Source organism: Bos indicus, chromosome 26 (genome assembly GCF_029378745.1).
Source record: "Bos indicus isolate NIAB-ARS_2022 breed Sahiwal x Tharparkar chromosome 26, NIAB-ARS_B.indTharparkar_mat_pri_1.0, whole genome shotgun sequence".
Lineage (NCBI taxonomy): Eukaryota > Metazoa > Chordata > Mammalia > Artiodactyla > Bovidae > Bos > Bos indicus.
This window is the reverse complement of record NC_091785.1, coordinates 16,489,335-16,511,169: the sequence shown is the minus strand read 5'-3', so window position 1 is coordinate 16,511,169 and position 21,835 is coordinate 16,489,335. Positions and strand designations below refer to the sequence as shown.

Below are 21,835 nucleotides of genomic sequence, written 5' to 3'. Positions count from 1 at the left end.
TCTAGGAGTTTTATATTTTGAGTTTATTTTTGTGTATGGTGTTAGAAAGTGTTCTAGTTTCATTCTTTTACAAGTGGTTGACCAGTTTTCTCAGCACCACTTGTTAAAGAGATTTTCTTTTCTCCATTGTATATTCTTGCCTTCTTTGTCAAAGATAAGGTGTCCATAGGTGCATGAATTTATCTCTGGGTTTTCTATTTTGTTCCATTGATCTATATTTCTGTCTTTGTGCCAGTACCATACAGTGTTGATGACTGTGGCTTTGTAGTAGAGCCTGAAGTCAGGCAGGTTGATTCCTCCAGTTACATTCTTCTTTCTCAAGATTGCTTTGGATATGTGAGGTTTTTTGTATTTCCATATAAATTGTGAAATTATTTGTTCTAGCTCTGTGAAAAATACCATTGGTAGCTTGATAGGGATTGTATTGAATCTATAGATTGCTTTGGGTAGTATACTCACTTTCACTATATTGATTCTTCCAATCCGTGAACATGGTATATTTCTTCATCCATTAGTGTCCTGTTTGATTTCATTCACCAGTGTTTTATAGTTTTTTATATATAGGCCTTTAGTTTCTTTAGGTAGATATATTCCTATTTTATTCTTTTGTTGTAATGGTGAATGGAATTGTTTCCTTAATTTCTCTTTCTATTTTCTCATTATTAGTGTATAGGAACGCAAGGGATTTCTGTGTGTTGATTTTATATCCTGCAATTTTACTATATTCATTGATTAGCTCTAGTAATTTTCTGGTGGGGTCTTTAGGGTTTTGTATGTAGAGCATCATGTCATCTGCAAACAGTGAGAGTTTTACTTCTTCTTTTCCAATTTAATTCCTTTTATTTCTTTTCCAATTTAATTCCTTTTATTTCTTTTCCTGCTCTGATTGCTGTGGCCAAAACTTCCAAAACTATGTTGAATAGTAGTGGTGAGAGTGGGCACCCTTGTCTTGTTCCTGACTTTAGGGGAAATGCTTTCGATTTTTTCACCATTGAGGATAATGTTTGCTGTAGGTTTGTCGTATATAGCTTTTATTATGTTGAGGTATGTTCCTTCTATTCCTGCTTTCTGGAGAGTTTTTATCATAAATGGATGTTGAATTTTGTCAAAGGCTTTCTCTGCATCTAGTGAGATAATCATATGGCTTTTATTTTTCAATTTGTTAATGTGGTGTATTACATTGATTGATTTGCAGATATTGAAGAATCCTTGCATCCCTGGGATAAAGCCCACTTGGTCATGGTGTATGATCTTTTTAATGTGTTGTTGGATTCTGTTTGCTAGAATTTTGTTAAGGAATTTTGCATCTATGTTCATCAGTGATATTGGCCTGCAGTTTTCTTTTTTTGTGGCATTTTGTCAGGTTTTGGTATTAGGGTGATGGTGGCCTCATAGAATGAGTTTGGAAGTTTACCTTCCTCTGTAATTTACTTCAAACTCTGAAGAGTTTGAGTAAGATAGGTGTTAGCTCTTTAAATTTTTGGTAGAATTCGGCTGTGAAGCCACCTGGACCTGAGCTTTTGTTTGCTGGAAGATTTCTGATTACAGTTTCTATTTCCGTGCTTGTGATGTGTCTGTTAAGATTTTCTATTTCTTCCTGGTTCAGTTTTGGAAAGTTGTACTTTTCTAAGAATTTGTCTATTTCTTCCAAGTTGTCCATTTTATTGGCATATAATTGCTGATAGTAGTCTTTTATGATCCTTTGTATTTCTGTGTTGTCTGTTGTGATCTCTCCATTTTCATTCCTAATTTTATTTATTTGATTTTTCTCCCTCTGTTTCTTGATGAGTTTGGCTAATGGTTTGTCAATTTTATTTATCCTCTCAAAGAACCAGCTTTTAGCTTTGTTGATTTTTGCTATGGTCTCTTTTGTTTCTTTTGTATTTATTTCTGCCCTAGTTTTTAAAGATTTCTTTCCTTCTACTAACTCTGGGATTCTCCATTTCTTCCTTTTCTAGTTGCTTTAGGTGTAGAGTTAGATTATTTATTTGACTTTTTTCTTGTTTCTTGAGGTATGCCTGTATTGGTATGAACTTTCCCCTCAGCACTGCTTTTACAGGATCCCACAGGTTTTGGTTTTGTTTTTTTTTTTTTTTTCATTTTCATTCGTTTCTATGCATATTTTGATTTCTTTTTTGTTTTCTTCTGTGATTTGTTGGTTATTCAGCAGTGTGTTGTTCAGCCTCCATATGTTGCAATTTTTAATAGTTTTTCTCCTGTAATTGAGATGTAATCTTACTGCATTGTGGTCAGAAAAAACACTTGGAATGATTTCAATTTTTTTGAATTTACCAAGGCTAGATTTATGGTCCAGGATGTGATCTATCCTGGAGAAGGTTCCGTGTGCACTTGAGAAAAAGGTGGAATTCATTGTTTTGGGGTGAAATGTCCTATAGATGTCAATTAGGTCTAGCTGATCTATTGTATCATTTAAAGTTTGTGTTTCCTTGTTCATTTTCTGTTTAGTTGATCTATCCATAGGTGTGAGTGGGGGTATTAAAGTCTCCCACTATTATGGTGTTATTTTTTATTTCCCCTTTCATACTTGTTAGCCTTTGTCTTACATATTGGTGTGCTCCTATGTTGGGTGCATATATATTTATAATTGTTATATCTTCTTCTGGATCGATCCTTTGATCATTATGTAGTGTCCTTCTTTGTCTCTTTTCACAGCCTTTGTTTTAAGTCTATTTTATCCTATATGAGTATTGCTACTCCTGCTTTCTTTTGGTCTCTATTTGTGTGGAATATCTTTTTCCAGCCCTTCACTTTCAGTCTGTGTGTGTCCCCTGTTTTGAGGTGGGTCTCTTTTAGACAACACGTATAAGGGTCTTGTTTTTGTATCCATTCAGCCAGTCTTTGTCTTTTGGTTGGGGCATTCAACCCATTTATGTTTAAGGTAATTATTGATAAGTACGATTCCGTTGCCATTTACTTTATTGTTTTGTGTTCGAGTTATACACCCTTTTTGTGTTTCCTGTCTAGAGAAGATCCTTTAGTATTTGCTGGAGAGCTGGTTTGGTGGTGCTAAATTCTCTCAACTTTTGCTTGTCTGTAAAGCTTTTGATTTCTCCTTCATATTGGAATGAGATCCTTGCTGGGTACAGTAATCTGGGCTGTAGGTTACTTTCTTTCATCATTTTAAGTATGTCCTGGTTTTAGAAAAGGCAGAGGAACCAGAAATCAAATTGCCAACATCTGCTGTATCATGGAAAAAGCAAGAGAGTTCCAGAAAAGCATCTATTTCTGCTTTATTGACTATGCAAAAGACTTTGACTGTGTGGATCACAATAAACTGGAAAATTCTGAAAGAGATGGGAATACCAGACCACCTGATCTGCCTCTTGAGAAATTTGTATGCAGGTCAGGAAGCAACAGTTCGAACTGGACATGGAACAACAGACTGGTTCCAAATAGGAAAAGGAGTTCGTCAAGGCTGTATATTGTCACCCTGTTTATTTAACTTATATGCAGAGTACATCATGAGAAACGCTGACTGGAAGAAACACAAGCTGGACTCAAGATTGCCGGGAGAAATATCAATAACCTCAGATATGCAGATGACATCACCCTTATGGCAGAAAGTGAAGAGGAACTCAAAAGCCTCTTGATGAAAGTGAAAGAGGAGAGTGAAAAAGTTGGCTTAAAGCTCAACATTCAGAAAACGAAGATCATGGCATCCGGTCCCACCACTTCATGGGAAATAGATGGGGAAACAGTGGAAACAGTGTCAGACTTTATTTTTCTGGGCTCCAAAATCACTGCAGATGGTGACTGCAGCCATGAAATTAAAAGACGCTTACTCCTTGGAAGGAAAGTTATGACCAACCTAGATAGCATATTGAAAAGCAGAGACATTACTTTGCCAACAAAGGTCTGTCTAGTCAAGGCTATGGTTTTTCCTGTGGTCATGTATGGATGTGAGAGTTGGACTGTGAAGAAGGCTGAGCGTGGAGGAATTGATGCTTTTGAACTGTGGTGTTGGAGAAGACTCTTGAGAGTGCCTTGGACTGCAAGGAGATCCAACCAGTCCATTCTGAAGGAGATCATCCCTGGGATTTCTTTGGAAGAAATGATGCTAAAGCTGAAACTCCAGTACTTTGGCCACCTCATGCGAAGAATTGACTCATTGGAAAAGACTCTGATGCTGGGAGAGTTGGGGGCAAGAGGAGAAGGGGACGGCAGAGGATGAGATGGCTGGATGGCATCACTAACTCGATGGACATGAGTCTCAGTGAACTCTGGAGTTGGTGATGGACAGGGAGGCCTGGCGTGCTGTGATTCATGGGGTCGCAAAGAGTCGGACATGACTGAACGACTGATCTGATCTGATCTGAGGTGTTTTTCACCTTGGGTTTACCCTGTTTGGGACTCTCTGGGTTTCTTGGAAATGGGTGATTATCTCCTTCCCCATTTTAGGGAAGTTTTCAACTATTATCTCCTCAAGTATTTTCTCACAGTCTTTCTTTTTGTCTTCTTCTTCTCGGACTCCTATGATTCGAATGTTGGGGAGTTTAATATTGTCCTGGGGGTCTCTGAAATTGTCTTCATTTCTTTTAATTCGTTTTTGTTTTTTCCTCTCTGATTCATTTATTTCTATCATTCTATCTTCTACTTCATTAATCCTATCTTCTGCCTCCATTATTCTACTATTTGTTGCCTCCAGAGTGTTTTTCATGTCATTTATTGCATTATTCATTATATATTGACTTTAAAAAAATTTTTTATTCTAGGTCCTTGTTAAACCTTTCTTGCATCTTCTCTATCCTTGTATCCAGGCTATTTATCTGTTATTCCATTTTGTTTTCTAGATATTGGATCATTTTCACAATCATTATTCAGAATTCTTTATCAGGTAGATTCCCTATCTCTTCCTCTTTTGTTTGGTTTGGTGGGCATTTATCCTGTTCCTTTACCTGCTGGGTATTCCTCTGTCTCTTCATCTTGTTTATATTGCTGTGTTTGGGGTGGCCTTTGTGGAGTTCTGTTTATTGTGGAGTTTCCTCACTGTGGGTGGGGTTGTATGGGTGGCTTGTCAAGGTTTCCTGGTTAGGGAAGCTTGTGTCAGTGTTTTGGTGGGTGGAGCTGGATTTCTTCTCTCTGGAATGCAATGAAGTGTCCAGTAATGAGTTATGAGATGTCAATGGGTTTGGAGTAACTTTGAGCAGCCTGTATATTTAAGCTCAGGGCTGTTTTCCTGTGTTGCTGGAGAATTTGTGTGGTATGTCTTGCTCTGGAACTTCTTGGCCCTTGGGTGATACTTGGTTTCAGTATAGGTATGGAGGTGTTTGATGAGCTCCTGTTGATTAATGTTCCCTTTAGTCAGGAGTTCTCTAGTGTTCTCAGGATTTGGACTCAAGCCACTTGCTTCTGGTTTTCAGTCTTATTTTTACATTAGTCTCAAGACTTCTCCATCTATACAGCACCATTGGTAAAACATCTAGGTTAAAGATGAAAAGTTTCTCCACAGTGAGGGACACCCAGAGAGGTTCACAGAGTTACATGGAGAAGAGAAGAGGGAGGAGGGTGTTAGAGGTGACCTGAATGAGATGAGGTGGAATCAAAAGAGGAATGAGCAAGCTAGCCAGTAATCACTTCCTTATGTGCGCTCCACAGTCTGGACTGCTCAGAGATGTTCATGGAGTTATACAGAGAAGAGAAGAGGGAGGAAGGAGATAGAAGTGGCCAGGAGGATAAAGGGGGGAATCAAAAGGAGAGAGACAGATCCAGCCAGTAATCAGTTCCTTAAGTGTTTTCCACCGTCTGGAACACACAAAAAGATTCACAGAGTTGGGTAGAGAAGAGAAGGGGGAGGGAGGAGACAGAGGTGACCTGGTGGAGAAAAAGGAGAGTCCAAAGCGAGAGAGAGCGGTTAAGCCAGTAATCTTGATCCCAAGTAAAAATGGGTACTGAAGTTTGGGTTCTTAAAGGTACAAAATTAATAACAAATACCAAAAAGCAAAAATTAAAAATCTAGAGTAGAGGTTGGATTTTCAAAAATACAATATTAAAGAAAAGAAAAAAAGTAACAAAAATTATAAAAAATATATATATGAAGTTTGCTTTAAAAAATAGGGTCTCTTTTTTTTTTTTTGAAAAGTAATAGTAGGTTATAAAAATGAAAATTAAAGGAGTAATAGAGGACTTAAAATTTTTAAAAAATTAAAAAAAATAGTAAAAATAGTAAAAATATATCTAGGACTTTCTCTGGTGTTGTTCGGGGCAGTGTGGGGTCAGTTCATTTTTGGATAGTTCCTTGATCTGGCTTACATTTCTCAAGATCTATAGGCCCCTTCCTATGTAGTCGGTACTAACTACAGGGTTTTAATCTATTGCATCTGTCACTTCCAAGGCAGTTCCCTCTGTTTTAGCTTCTTCTGTTTGCTGGTCTCTTTAGTGTCTCATTTACACCCTGACACAAGGGGCTGGTGGTGGACACTTTTTTAGGCTCACTGTTGATTCGCGCTGTGGGGAGGGAGGGACACTGCAAACAAATAACACTGGCGTGTGCTCGCAGTGTCTCAGCCACAATGGGTCTGCCCCCACTCACGCCACTTGTGCCCTCCCTGCCCACACTGCTCAGGCTCTATGTTGCTCCGCCGGGAACCATCAGAGGCCGGCCCTGGGCTGCATGCACTTCTCAGGTCTAAGCCGCTCAGGTTCAGGCACTCAGGTAGTCCTCAGAGGCACAGACTCCATTGGGCCTGCGTTTTGTGCCCTTCCCAGGTCCGAGCAGCTCAGGTGAGGTGTTTGGGGAGCGTGGTTGTTGTGACTTATCGCCTCTCCAGTCCCTGCTGTTCGGTTTTCTGGGTGTACAACCAGTGCACCTTCTCAGGCGGATGTTGACTGTTCAGAACCCCAAGAAGTCTTAGTTAGCAAAGAAGCCTGCTTGCGGTGTGGTAGATAATGTCTCTGGGGCTGCGATTGCCGGCTTCTGGCTCTGGCTGCCTGTCACCGGAGGGGGATGGTCTGCAGTGGGCTAGTTCTGTTCAGTCCTTTGTTCTGTGAGTGGGCCTGGCGGTGTCTTAGGTTAGGACTTTTTTGCGTGGTAGTTATCCCACAGTCTGGTTTACTAGCCCAAGTTAATTCCCTCAGATTGCCCTCGGGGCATTCAGGCCCAGTCTTTACTCTGGGCAATGCAGCCCGTGCCTCCCTGCCCAGCCCCCGCTTGCTAGTGGCGGGTGCAGGTATCTGTGCTGCTTCTCTGCTGGAGGAGTTACCTTTGGACACATACTCTGTGGGTTTTAATTATTTATTTATTTTCCCTCCCAGTTATGTTGTCCTCTGTGGTTCCAAGGCTCACCACAGACTCGGCAGTGAGAGTGTTTCCTGGTGTTTGGAAACATCTCTCTTTTTAAGACTCCCTTCCTGGGACAGAGCTCTGTCCCTACCTCTTTTGTCTCTTTTTTTGTCTTTTATATTTTTTCCTACCTCCTTTCGAAGACACTGGGCTTCTTTTCTGGGTCCCTGATATCCTCTGCCGGCATTTAGAAGTTGTTTTGTGGAATTTACTCAGCGTTTAAATGTTCTTTTGATGAATTTGTGGGGGAGAAAGTGGTCTCCCCGTCCTATTCCTCCACCATCTTCGGACTGCCCCACACCAGTTTCTTTTTAAAAGTTATTCTTGCTTACCTCACTCTGTATAATAGGTTCCAGTTTCATCCACCTCATTAGAACTGATTCAAATGTATTCTTTTTAATGGCTGAGTAATACTCCATTGTGTATATGTACCACAGCTTTCTTATCCATTCATCTGCTGATGGGCATCTAGGTTGCTTCCATGTCCTGGCTATTATAAACAGTGCTGTGATGAACATTGGGGTACACGTGTCTCTTTCCCTTCTGGTTTCCTCAGTGTGTATGCCCACCAATACAGTATACTAATGCATATATATGGAATTTAGAAAGATGGTAACAATAACCCTGTGTACGAGACAGCAAAAGAGACACTGATGTATAGATCAGTCTTGTGGACTCTGTGGGAGAGGGAGAGGGTGGGGAGATTTGGGAGAATGGCATTGAAACATGTGTAATATCATGTATGAGACGAGTCGCCAGTCCAGGTTCGATGCACGATGCTGGATGCTTGGGGCTGGTGCACTGGGACGACTCAGAGGGAGGGTATGGGGAGGGAGGAGGGAGGAGGGTTCAGGATGGGGAACACGGGTATACCTGTGGTGGATTCATTTTGATGTTGGGCAAAACTAATACAATATTGTAAAGTTTAAAAATAAAATAAAATTTAAAAAAATAAAAGTTATTCTTGGCACATGTGGTGTGGCAGGTGTCTTAGTTTCCATTCCATCTCTACCCTTTATTAACTGGGCAGGGAGATATCAGGTAATTCAGCTGAAACATTTCTGTTCAAAGTATCTTATGAAGATCAAGTGAGCTAACTGGGTGGGAAATATCTGGCACAGAAGAGCCAGTAAAATAATTCCTCAATCAATCTTATTTTGTTGGTTATATGCTAGTTGTATTTTATTATTAAATTTGGCTTCTTAAATATTAGGAAGTATTTATTAACTACATTGAGCTTCCCAGGTAGTGCTAATGGTAAGGAACCCGCCTGCCAATGCAGGAGATATAAGAGAGGTGGTTTCAACCCCTGGGTTGGGCAGATTTCCTGGAGGAGGGCATGGCAACCCACTCCAGTATTCTTACTTGGAGAATCCCATGCTCAGAGGAGCCTGGCCAGCTATAGTCCATGGGATGCAGAGTCAGACATGACTGAAGTGACTTAGCATGCATGTATTACCTAAACCAATTAATTAGGCACTGAGTGCCTAAGGCAAAAAAATCACATATAATCAAGATTATCTTTGAAAATAATTTGCATTATGCTTTTTATAAGCTCAAAAGTCAATATTTAGTCAAAAGAATTGAAAGCAAAGTGTTGAAAAGATAATATTTGTACATGCATGTTCACATCAGTATAAAAGGAGGAAACAAATCAAGTGTCCATTGACACGTGACAAGGTGTGATATATTATTTGTTATGGAATATTATTTAACCTTAAGAAGGAAGGAAACTCTGACATGTGCTATAGCATGCTGAATCTTGAGAACATTATGCTAGGTAAAATAAGCCAGACACAAGAGGACTAACTCCACTCATATGAGGTACCTAGGTAGTCAAATTCATAGAAACAGGAAGAAGAATATTGGTTACCAGGGCTGTGGGAGGGAGGAATAGAGAGTTATTGTTTAATGGGAACAGAGCTTCAGTTCTGTAAGAAGAGTTCCAGAGATTGTTTAAACAACAATATATGGTCTTAACATCACTGTACATTTAAAAATGGTTAAAATGGTATGTTTTCTGTGTGTTTTACCATATTTTTTAAAAAGTCAATTAAAATTGTGCACACACACAAAAAACAACCAATTAATTAAATGTTATTCAAAATAAGTATCCAGATATACCTGAAATAAATGTTACTGATGTACTTGCTAGCAATAAAGGACATTCTAGAACTATTTTCCATACAACTTTTTGGGTAATTTTCATCATTGCTATTGTTTGCACTTGATTTTTGTACACAGAATTCACTTTTAGTCTTCATATTAATTCCATCCATACTGGTCTTGTGCAGTATATTCAGGAGGTGCTTCTGATAAAAACCCAGTAAGTCTTTGTAGGAAATGAGAAGTCACAGTGCCTCACTTGATGATTTTTACCTCATGCTTAACAGACTTCATTCTTTCATATTGTCCTTAGCTGGACTGATCAAGCTTTCTTCATTTCATTTTGTTTTTCTTCTATTAAAAGGAAAGATATTTCATTTTAGGTGTATTTTAAACTTTCAGGCAAAATTTTGGTATTGTAATTGCTTGTATCTGTCTATATAATTAAAAATTAGAATTACTATCGATAGCCTTACTAGAATAAGACAGACCACTCTTTTAATGCTGACAACTTCCTACCCTCTATATCAGCTTGCATATTTTGTTAGAAACATCTAGAATTTTAGCCCTCTTTTCCTTATGAAAAATAACTTGATAATTTCTTTAAGCGTTGCTGCCACATTCTCAGTCATTATTTAGACTCAAAAGTTTTGCTTGCCTTTTGTACATCATTAATTTTGTGTCCCACTTTCTCCCCTTTTGGGGATATGTTTTTTTTTTTTTTGGAGTTTTTCCTCAGGTAATTATTTCAGAAATGATTTCAAGGTTATAAAATTCTGAATATTCACATGTCCAAAAATGTCTATATGTTTCTTACTGATTTTATTTTGGGCTCTACCACACAGCATGAAGGACCTTAGTGCCCTGACCAGGGATTGAACCTGTGCTCCCTGCAGTGGAAGCATGGAGTCTTAACCAGTAGACCACCAAGGAAGGCCCCCAAATGTCTATACTTTGACCTTATGGTTGAATTGAGTTTATCAGGTTTGGAATAACAAATTTGAAAATCATTTCCTATTGAGCTTTTGAAGATTTTACTTGACTGTTTTTAATCATTTATAAGCATTGTGTAAGGAAAGATTTATTCTAAATTGAGTCTCATTCTTTGTAACTTCCTTTTTCTCTTTAAAACTTTTCAGGGTTTTATTTCCCCTTGTTATTCTCATGTTTCACAAGATTTTGGGAGTGTGGATCTTTTCTCTGTAATACTGTTTAGAATTTCATGGATTCTTTGGATTTTTCATCATTGTAGGAAAAATGTATTCAATTTGCTTTGCTTATTATTATTTGCTTATTTTTCTCTCTCCTTAAAACTCCTGTGATAAAGTCACTAGGATTTCTATTAATAGAACTATTTCCCATACTACTTAATTTGTTTAATGTTTTCATCATTACTATTTTGTACTCTATCCTTGTGGAAACCCATGTTACTGCTAAATCTTACTGCTGTTTAAAATAAGTGTAAATGGAACTAAATCTATTTTATTACTCAGCATATTCATTTATTGAAAAATATTTTTTGCCACCACATACTTAATTACCAAGAACTTCTCAGTTTTCTAATAACTTTTTCTTTTCCATGGCTAAATTTATCTGATGATACACTTATTTTAACTTTTCTGTTTTCACTAAGTTAAATACTTCAAGGAATAGTTTTCTGAATTTTAAGTATGATGCTTATTATGCAATTGGAGGTCCTCAAATATCTTTTGAGTCTTGAAATTTCATTCATATCTATGAGTTTCTAGACACTTTCAAATATTTATAGTATTGAATGCTGGAGTGTATTTTTTCACCTAGGTGTGAACATACAAGGTTTGCTCTGGCTATGTGATCCTTATTGGAAATGGGTATGCAAAGAAGCGGGGTGGGTGATATGCAGCCAAGGGATCCTCCACTGATATCTTTGAGTGATTTCTTTCCTTGACTTGTTATTCCTGTTTTCTGTCTACTGTCTGCTGACCAGCATCTCCTCTGGAAGTTAGTGGTGTCAGAACTCCTGGCACAAAAACAGGGCTCTGTGAGGACTAGTGGGATAGCTCTACTCTTTTTAAGGTAAGACTAGCTCCATATTCCTTTCTTTATTTGTCCTGCTTCCTTCTGTCTTCACCTGGCGTTACCATGGATTTTATGAGAAAAAGCTCTGACAGTGCTTCTTTTTCTGCTTATATGATGAGCAGAGATGTTCTCATCATTTGTTGTGATTGTGAATTCCAGTCCTTTGAAACTTTGATAGCTTCAATTTTACTACTAAAATATGGCCAACTCTGAGAAAGTGAATTTTGTTTAGTTGAGATTTCCATTGAAACTTACATGTTTATCAATACTAATGTAACATTTTGTTTAAATATCTATTGACAAGACAAAGTGTACTGATGATAAAGTCTTATTTATTTAAAAGTTCAAGACTTATTGCATGTTTGGTGATAAGCTTGCACTTTCTTTGTTTGTTTTTTTCTTTGCACTTAGTTTTTATAAAGTGTTTGGATTCTAAGCTTTCAGTTGCCCTCACGCAAAGCACACCAATGGATCTCTCTGTAGTTCTAGTGATCTGTCTTTCTATTTTGATTTTCCTTTTTCTATGGAATCAGAGGCATGCCAAAGGGAAGCTGCCACCTGGGCCCACTCCTCTCCCAATTGTTGGAAATATTCTGCAGATAAATATTAAGAATGTCAGCAAATCCATAAGCAAGGCAAGTATGATTACTTTTCTTCCAGTTGTTGGTAATGAATAAATAAGACTGCCCTATGTCTTGTCCCAGACTCCTTAGTCCCAGACACCATGTTTGTTAAAAGAAGTGGTTTTAAAGGGGAGTTCCCATTGGACACCTGGACATGGTTTTATTTATTTATTTATTTATTCATTGTTATTTATTTTTATTCATTTATTTAAAAATATTTATTTTGGGCTGTGCTGGGTCTTCATTACTGTGCACAGGCTTTCTCTAGTTGTGGCAAACAGAAACTACACTCTAGTTGCAGTGTGTGGGCTCCTCCTTGCCATGACTTCTCTTGTTGCAATAGACAGACTCTGTGGCTCATGGGCTTCAGTAGTTGCTCCTCACAGTCTCCAGAGCATAGGCTCAGTTGCTGTGGCACTCAGGCTTGTTGTCTGCAGCATGTGGGGTTTTCCCAGACTAGGGATCAAACCAGATTCCCTTGCATTGCGAGGCAGATTCTTAACCGCTGGATTACCAGGGGAACCCTGTTAATTTATTTTCAATTGAGCTAAAGTTGATTTACAATATTATGTTAGTTTCAAGTGAGAATATAGAAAGTTTTATAGATTATGCTCCTTTGAAATTTATTATAAATTATAGGCTGTATTCCCTGCGCTGAACAATTTATCCTTGTAGTTTATTTGTTTTATACATAGTAGTCTATAGTTTTTAATCCCCTACTGCTCATTTCCCCTTCCATTCTTCTTGTTTCCCACTGGTAACCACTAGTTTGTTCTCTATGTATGTGAAACTGTTTATATTCTGTTCAATTTATTCATTTTATTTAAAAAAATATTCCACATATAAATGATAACAGAGTATTTTTCCTTCTCTGTCTGACTTACTTCTCTAAGTGTAATGCCCTCCAGATTCGTTTATATTATTGCAAATGGCAAAATTTCATTCTTTTTTGTGGTAAAGATGGTAAAGAATCTGCCTACAATGTTGGAGACCTGGGTTCGATACCTGGGTTGAGAAAGATCCCCTGGAGAAGGGAATGCTACCCACTTCAGAATTCTTGCCTGGAGAATTCCATGGACAGAGGAGCCTGGTAGGCTACAGTCTCAGTTCAGTTCAGTCGCTCAGTCATGTCTGACTCTTTGCGACGCCATGAATTGCAGCACGCCAGGCCTCCTTGTCCATCACCAGCTCCCGGAGTTCACTCAAACTCACCTGCATCAAGTCAGTGATGCCATCCAGCCATCTCACCCTCTGTCCTCCCCTTGTCCTCCTGCCCCCAATCCCTCCCAGCACCAGAGTCTTTTCCAATGAGTCAACTCTTTACATGAGGTGGCCAAAGTACTGGAATTTCAGCTTTAGCATCATTCCTTCCAAAGAACACCCAGGACCGATCTCCTTTAGAATGGACTGGTTGGATCTCCTTGCAGTCCAGTCTAGAGGGTCGCAGAGTTGGACACAGCTTAGTGACTAACACTTTCACTTCACTAGGAGGCAGATCCAAAAACATATGCTATGAATCATGTCAAGGAGTATACAGCCTATGTTTCCTTCCAGGTGTTTTACGGTTTCTGGTCTTACATTTAAGTCCTCAACCCTTTTTGAGTTAAGATTTATATATAGTATGAGAAAATACTTGTTTCTGTGTTGTTCAGTCACTGAGTCTTGTCTGACTCTTTGCGACCCATGGACTACAGCATGCCAGGATACTCTGTCCTCCACTATCTCCTGGAGTTTGCTCAAACTCATGTCCATTGAGTCAGTGGTGCTATCTAACCATCTCACCCTCTGCCATCCTCTTCTCCTTTGTCTTCAGTCTTTCCAAGCATGAGGGTCTTTTCCAATGACTTGGCTCTTCCCATTAGGTTGCCAAAGTATTGGAGCTTCAGCTTGATTAACAGTCCTTCCAATGAATATTCAGGACTGATTTCCTTTAGGATGGATTGGTTGGATCTCCTTGCAGTCCAAGGGACTCAAGAGTCTTCTCCCATACCACAATTCAAAAGCATCAGTTCTTCAGTGCTCAGCCTTCTTTATGGTTCACCTCTCACATCCATAAATGACTACTAGAAAAACTATAGTTTTGATTATATGGACCTTTGTCAGCAAAGTGATGTCTCTGCTTTTTGATATGCTGTCTAGATGTGTCATAGCTTTTCTTCCAAGGAGGAAACATCTTTTTATTTCATGGCTGCAGTCACTGTCCACAGTGATTTTGGAACCCAAGAAAATAAAATCTTTCACTGCTTCTACTTTTCCCTTTCTGTTTGCCATGAAAAAAATGGGACCAGATGCCATGATCTTCGTTTTTTGAATGCTGAGTTTTAAGTCAGCTTTTTCACTTTTCTCTTTCACCTTCCTGTAGTTCCTCTTCCCTTCTGCCATTAGATTGGTATCATCTGCATATCTGAGGTTACTGATATTTCTGCTGGTAATCTTGATGACAGCTTATGATTCACCCAGCCCAGCATTTCATATGATGTACTCTGCATATAAGTTAAGATATACTCTTCATATAAGCAGGGTGACAATATACAGCCTTGTTTTACTCCTTTCCCAATTTTGAACCAGTCAATTGTTCCATTCCCAGTTTTAACTGCTGCTTCTTTACCCACATTCAGGTTTCACAGGAGATAGGTAAGGTGGTCTGGTACTCCCATCTCTTTAAGAATTTTTCACAGTTTGTTGTGATCCACACAGTAGAAAGATTTAATGTAGTCAATGAAGCAGAAGTAGATATTTTTCTGGAATTCGCTTGTTTTCTCCTAGAAGAGGATGAGACAGTTGGTTGGCTTCACTGACTCAGTGAACATGAGCTTGAGTAAACTCTTGGAGTTGGTGATGGACAGGGAGGTGTGGCGTGCTGCAGTCCATGGGGTCACAAAGAGTTGGACATAACTGAGTGACTGAACTGAACTGAACCTGCTTTCTTTATGATCCAATGAATGTTGGCAGTTTGATCTCTGGTTCCTCTGCCTTTTCTAAACCCAGCTTTTGCATCTGGAAAGTGTCGATTCATGTACTGCTGAACCCTATCTTAAAAGATTTTGAGCCTAACCTTACTAGCATGTGAAATATTTTAATTTAATTCTTTTACGTGTAGCTGTTTAGTTTTCCTCACACCACTTATTGAAGAAATTGCCTTTTCCCCACTGTATATTTTTGTGTCCTTTTTCACGGATTCGTTGTTCATGTAAGTGTGGATTATTTTCTGGGCTAATGCTCTGCTCCATAGACCTGTGTCCATTTTTGTGCCAGTACAATTTTGTTTTGGTTACTGTAACTTTGTACTGTAGTCTGACATCAGGGAGTATGACACTTTCAGTTCTGTTCTTTCTTTGGATATCTTTGTCTACTTGAGTTATTTTGTGTTTCCATACAAATTTTAGAATTACTTGTTGTAGTACTTTGAATATTACACTGGTATTTTGACAAGATTGTCTTTGAATCTGTTGATTTCCTTGGGTAATATGTAATATGTTCATTATAATAATATTAACTTTCCTTGTCCATGAGCATGTTATGTCTTTCCCTCTATTTGTATTGTCTTTTTTTTTTTTTTTAATCAGCATCTCATACTTTTCTGAGTACATGTCTTTTACTTCCTTGGTTAATTAGATTTATTGCTTGGAATTTTATTCTCTTCTATGTGATGATAAATGGGATTGGTTTATTAATTTCTCTTTCCGATAGTTTGTTCTTATTGTTTAGAAATGGTACAGATTTCTGTACATTAATTTTTTATCCTACAATTGTTCCAAATTCATTCATGAGCTCTAGAAGACTTTTGTTGGGATTTTTAGAATTTTGGACAGCAAGGAGTCCAACCAGTTCATCCTAAAGGAAATCAGTCCCGGATTCATTGGAAGGACTGATGCTGAAGCTGCAACTCCTATACTTTGGCCATCTGATGCTAAGAACTGACTCATTGGAAAAGACCCTGATGCTAGGAAAGATTGAGGGCAGGAGGAGAAGGGGATGACAGAGGATGAGATGGTTGGACGACATCACCAACTCAATGGACATGAGTTTGAGTAAACCCTGGGAGTTGGTGATGGACAGGGAGACCTGGCGTGCTGCAGTCCATTGGGTTGCAAACAGTCGGACATGAATGAGCAACTGAACTGAACTTTGAATTTTGTATAGATAGTATTGTGTCATCTACAAATAAGAACAGTTTGACTTCATTCTTTTCAATTTCAATTCCTTTTATTTCTCTTTCTTTGACTGCTATGGCTTTGATTTCTAATACAATATTTTAAGTAAAATTGGCAAGAGTGGGCATCCTTGTCTTGTTCTTGATTTTAGAGAAAATGCTTTCAGCTTTTCACTATCAAGTATGATGATGATAGCTGTGGACTTATCATATATGTGATTTTTAAATTATGTTGAAGTATGTTGCCTCTATACCTACCTTGTGGAGAATTTTTAATCTTAAATGGATATTGGATTTTGTAAAAAAAACTTTTCTACATCTATTGAACAATCATATGATTTTATTTTTCCATTTGTTAATGTGGGGTATAGCATTGATTAATTTGAGAATATTGAACCATACTTGCATCCCTGGGATTAATCTCACTTGTCCATGATGTATGACACCCAGACATGATTTTAGATGGTATACAGCTAAAGGTTGCCAGAAGGGAGTGAGATCAATGAGATCATTGTTGAAACTGTCAAAAGTAGGAATTCTCTGTCCATGTTGTGACCTATGTGTCCTTTATAGCATTTATTTTTGGTGAATTCTAGTGGCAATGAAATTGCTTTAATTTTTAAAAACTGCATATAGAGTGACAACCCCAAAATTTCCCGAAAGAATACATTGATTTGAAATCAAGGAAATAACCAAGTTTCAAGAGATTTCACAGTTTCTGTTGTATTTGCTCAATGAATGAATAACTGTTCAATAGCTCTTTAAATCTTGAAGGAATTATCTGAAATCTGACTTCTCTGGGAAAGGTAGTCATGAAAGCACTACCCCTGGAAGCTCCTCCTTCTGTGTATCAGATTCTGGTTTTGAAGAGATTGTGTCAGCACCCCAGCTCATACAGTTCTTAACTCACAGCCTTGGTCAAATTTTAAAAATCTCCCTGAGCTTTAATTTATATTTTTTTAAAAGGTGAATAATAATTATTATGCACAAATATTAATACCTGAGCTTAACAAGTTGTTGAATGCCTACTTTCAGTCCCAGGTGTGTCAGATGCTGGGAATTTTCAAAGTGAAAGAAAGTGAAAATTTTAGTCACTCAGTCATGTCCGACTCTTTGCAACCCCATGGACTGTAGCCCACCAGCCAGGCTCCTCTGGCTATGGAATTCTCCAAGGAAGAATACTGGAGTGGGTAGGGTTGAACCCAGGTCTCCTACACTGCAGGCAGGTTCTTTAACTATTCAAGCAGTGAATTAAAACAAACAAAAAAAGGTCAGCAGTACGGAATTTACAGTCTAGATGGTAGGCATGTATTTATGAAACACTCATGCAAATAAGTGGATGATTACAAACCATGTAACAGGAGCACAGTAGAAAAAGGTGATGTAGTTTAAAGGATTACAGGTCGGAGGCACAGTCAGTAAGGGTTCTCTGTGGAAGTGAAATTGGAGCTGAGATCTGAAAAATAATTAGACATTAACTGGATAAAATACAGGTGAATGTTCCATTTTTTTTTTTTTTTCAGTCTGGAGCAGACTTAGTTATTGGAATGTCTGAAAGAGGACCAATTTTTTTTGTCGCCCAGAGAGTAGGTAAAAGCTTGGTGTGAGATGAGATTAAGCAGGTAAGCAGGAACCAGAGTACGTAGATCTTACAGGGATTTTAAGAATATAGGTCTTTAGCATAAGAGCAATATGATTTTCTTTAACATATGCTTTGTGAAAAGGGGTCCTGTATGGAGAATGGATTATAAGGTAGCAAAAGAACTCAAATATTGGACAAGTTGAAAGAGTAAAAGTCTATATCATGTACTACACTAAATAAGCTGCTATGACAGAAAGACACAATAATGCAGTGACTTAAGGAAGACAGTTTATTTCTGCCTTCCACATAGAAGGCGTAGAGTTAAGTGCTGCTGGCCTGCCTCTCCTCCACCAGGTCTTTCAGAGAACCAGATCTTCTCAGTCTTGTAGTTTACCATCCTGTGCTCTAAGGCTGTTGTTCTTATTTGCAGCCACAGAGGGGTCATCTGCACGCTGTCATTTCAACCTATGGATAGGAGGAGAAATGAAAGATGTCACCCATTTATGCCAGTGCAAAATTTGTGCACGTCCCTTCTGCTTATCTCATTTCATGAAAACTTACTTACATCATCACACTGGGAAGACAGAAAATGTCTGTGGCTACGTCCTTGTGTATTTTGAAAGCTTAGAGGTCTCTGGTGCTAAAGATGTGAAGAATGGATGATGAGGGGATGATTATTAGTCTGCATGTGTGAGAGATGGAGCACCTTCCTTTAAACAGAGGAAACGTCATTTATTGCCACTATAAGAAGGGAGGAGCAATTATAGGTTTAGCAGAAAAAAGTTTAATAGAATAATACTAATAAAATTCATACTATGGCCTTTGTCACATAGTAGGAGCTGAATAAAGAATAACTATTGATGGTGATGATAATAATAACAGCATTCCTAATAATATAATGATAATTACCATGGTAGTAAAGTGATGTCATATGAAATTACTAGTTCTAGAAATTGAAATCTTTTATAATGGATAAATCTTAAGAAGATTAAAAATATTTCCCACATTATCTACATTTTCCTATATTATCTACATTTTCAGTTTTGAAGTGCTCACTGTTCTTACATCTCCTGTTCCTTTTCCAGCTAGCAGAAGATTATGGTCCTGTGTTCACTCTGTATTTTGGCATGAAGCCCACTGTGGTGTTGCATGGATATGAAGCAGTGAAGCAAGTCCTGATTGATCAGAGTGAGGAATTTTCTGGCAGAGGTAGTTTACCAGTGGCAGACAACATCAACCAGGGATTAGGTATGCTTCTACTTGAGAAGTGTGTGGGAATTGTAAGTTGGAAAGATTCAAATAGGCTAAGGAATTGAGAAATTATAGATAATAGAGAAGTTTATGAAAGCATCATCATTAAACAGTTTTCTATGGATCATTAATCCCTATTTAAAATTATGAAGATGACACAGTCTGAATGAAACATTAAGTGCAGTGAAAGCAAATCTTCTAACCACTAATGTTCTATTAATAAATTACGGCAAGGTAAGAAAATGAGAAAGAGACAGAGAGAAAAAGAAGGAAGGAAAATGACAATGAATTATCCTATTTATTGAATATTTTGCTTTCTGGCCTGAGTCATGGTTGCTAAGAGACTAGTTTTGGAAGCTGCATGATATATACATGGAACCAACAAAGGTTTGAAGTATGTAAATTGCATTCAATTTTCTATTCTTGTTAGAATAAAAAAAGCACAACAATTTTTTTTAATCCAATAGAATGTAATACAAAGCATAAAGCACAAATACGCTCTGAAAAGAGGGTCATGGGGAAAGACAATAAATATAAATTAGAATATTAAAGAAAATCTTTTGAAATCAAATACTTGCTCTGTCTGTCATCTGTGTTTTAATAGCTAGACCTTAAACTGTCCCATCCTCTGTGGGTCACTGGTTTCTTACAAAAATAATGCCGAATAGGGTCAGTTCATCCTTTACATTGTTCTTTAAGGTCTTATTTGACAAGGTCCCTAAGAGCATTGTCTTTTCCTCTGACTTGTCCTTGGCTCTGGAAGTCTGACATTGAACTTTCTTGGTACAATGTGAAAAACAGACGACAGACCGTGCAAGTATTCGATTTCAAAAGATTTTCTTTAATATTCTAATTTACATTTATTGTGTTTCCACGTGACCCTCTTTTTAGAGCATTTTTGTGCTTTATGCTTTGTATTATAGACCTAGCCTAGCTGTGGGGTTGTCAGAAGGGGGTGGCAGGGACCCACAGGGTAGAACACGGGAAGACATCCATATTTTGTGGAAGAGATTAGCATATAGAGGGAAAATGTCAAAATGGGAAGAGCTATGGCCATGTTCCTTACTTGAGGAATAGACTTTCATGAGCTTCCTTTCAATACACAAGTACTATTTATCCCTGTCTTAAGAATTAAGCGTCATCACTCACTTTCACCATGTGAACATAAAAGAAGTTACATCCCAGAAAAGGATCCTTCCTGACCATGCTGATACCTGATCTCAGCCCTCAGACCTGTGAGAAATAAATTTCTGTCGTTTATAAACTATCAAAAAAAAAAAAAAAAAAGGAATTGACTCTTTTGTTGTTTCTCCTACAGTTCATTTTCAATGCCCAAATCAATCCTGAAAACTTAACCTATAACTTGGACTCTATGGATTGTTAGCTGAGTCATCAAAGAGCAAGCATTTTGCCTCTGTGATTTTCAGCATCCTCATAAGTAAACGGGAGAGAAAACACTTGGTTCTTAGGGTTGTTCTGAATTTTGCAGGAGCTAATGGGTAAGGAAGAGTGTAAAACCAAGAGTCTTGAAAGTAAGATACAAGCTGGGTTAAGAGAGGAGGAGGCAGGTGATGAAGGGCCCGATAGGAATTCCTGAGGCTGTCACTCCTATATTTAATCCCTGCTTAGGTGTCCTTGTCATTTCCTCTTTAAAGACTCTCAGCTAGAATTTGTGGCAATGGATTATTCTCTGTTTTTGGTTTGTGCCCTGATAGGAATTATTTTCAGCAATGGAGAAATATGGAAGCAAACTCGGCGTTTCTCCCTCATGGTTTTGAGGAATATGGGGATGGGGAAGAGGACTATTGAACACAGAATTCAAGAGGAAGCCTTATATTTGGTGGAAGCATTAAAAAAAACCAATGGTGGGTATTTCTTTATGTAATTAGCAGTAACTGCTTGGGCAGACCAAATGCTATTACAAGTAGACTACAGAGAGATAATGGCTCAAATACAACAGAAGTTGACTTCCTGCTCACATGACAGTGGCAGGAGGGGAAGTTGCTGGTATAATGGCCTTTTCAAGCAACTGGTTTCCAGGGCCTTTGATGCCTTCAGCACATGGTTGCCTTCCTGTGGCTCCCAGAGTTCATCTCTTTGAATGGTAGAGCGGGGATAGTAAAGAAGAAAGAAAAGAACAAATAATGTTTTTAACAGGTAAGATATGGCACTTGCACACAAAGTTCTTTCATATTCCCTGGGCTGTAACTCAGTCACAGGGCCACACCTAAATGTACAAGGAGCTGGGAAATGTGGTTAGCTGTGTGCTCAGGAAGAAGAGGAGAACATGGATTGGGGTAATCTGCAAGTAACTTGAAAGACTAAGTTCTCAGGTAACTTCTTGAGAAGCATTTCAAATATTTTGCAACATAAACATGTCATGTCATTATGCCGTATAGCACCTTAAACTTGAACAGTCCTGTCTATCAGTGATATCTTAGTAAAACTGAAACAAAGTTAGTGGTTCAGGTGTGGACTTTGCACCAAATCCTTCTCTGAGTAGGCCTGTATTACAGCTCCTCTGTGGGTGTGAAGGGAGGGAGCTTCAGCAGCACACATCTGCTCAGTGTACACGTGTGTGGATGCCCATGCAGGACAGGAAGAGAGGATAGGAGAGAAAGGGGTGAGTAGGAGACTTGACAGGGAAGGAGCAAGATGAGGATCTTGTCTGTGCTTTTGTAAACCACAATATTTAAATTTGAAGAACATTATGAACTTATAACACTATATTCTAAAAGGTGCTAACCTTCAAGGTTTTTTAC

The 21,835-nt window shown here is 38.3% G+C and overlaps 1 protein-coding gene across 1 annotated transcript in view; it reads left to right on the top strand.

Annotated features, from left to right (window-relative positions):
* Nucleotides 1-11,894: 11,894 nt before the first annotated feature.
* Nucleotides 11,895-21,835, top strand: part of LOC109553148 (cytochrome P450 2C21-like) — a 51,951-nt gene continuing 42,010 nt past the window's right edge. Inside the window, exons 1-3 of the mRNA XM_019953103.2 lie at nucleotides 11,895-12,099; nucleotides 18,908-19,070; nucleotides 20,789-20,938. Of these exons, the coding sequence (XP_019808662.2) occupies nucleotides 11,932-12,099; nucleotides 18,908-19,070; nucleotides 20,789-20,938 (481 nt within the window). The 5' untranslated portion in view covers nucleotides 11,895-11,931. The remainder of the gene's footprint in view (nucleotides 12,100-18,907; nucleotides 19,071-20,788; nucleotides 20,939-21,835) is intronic.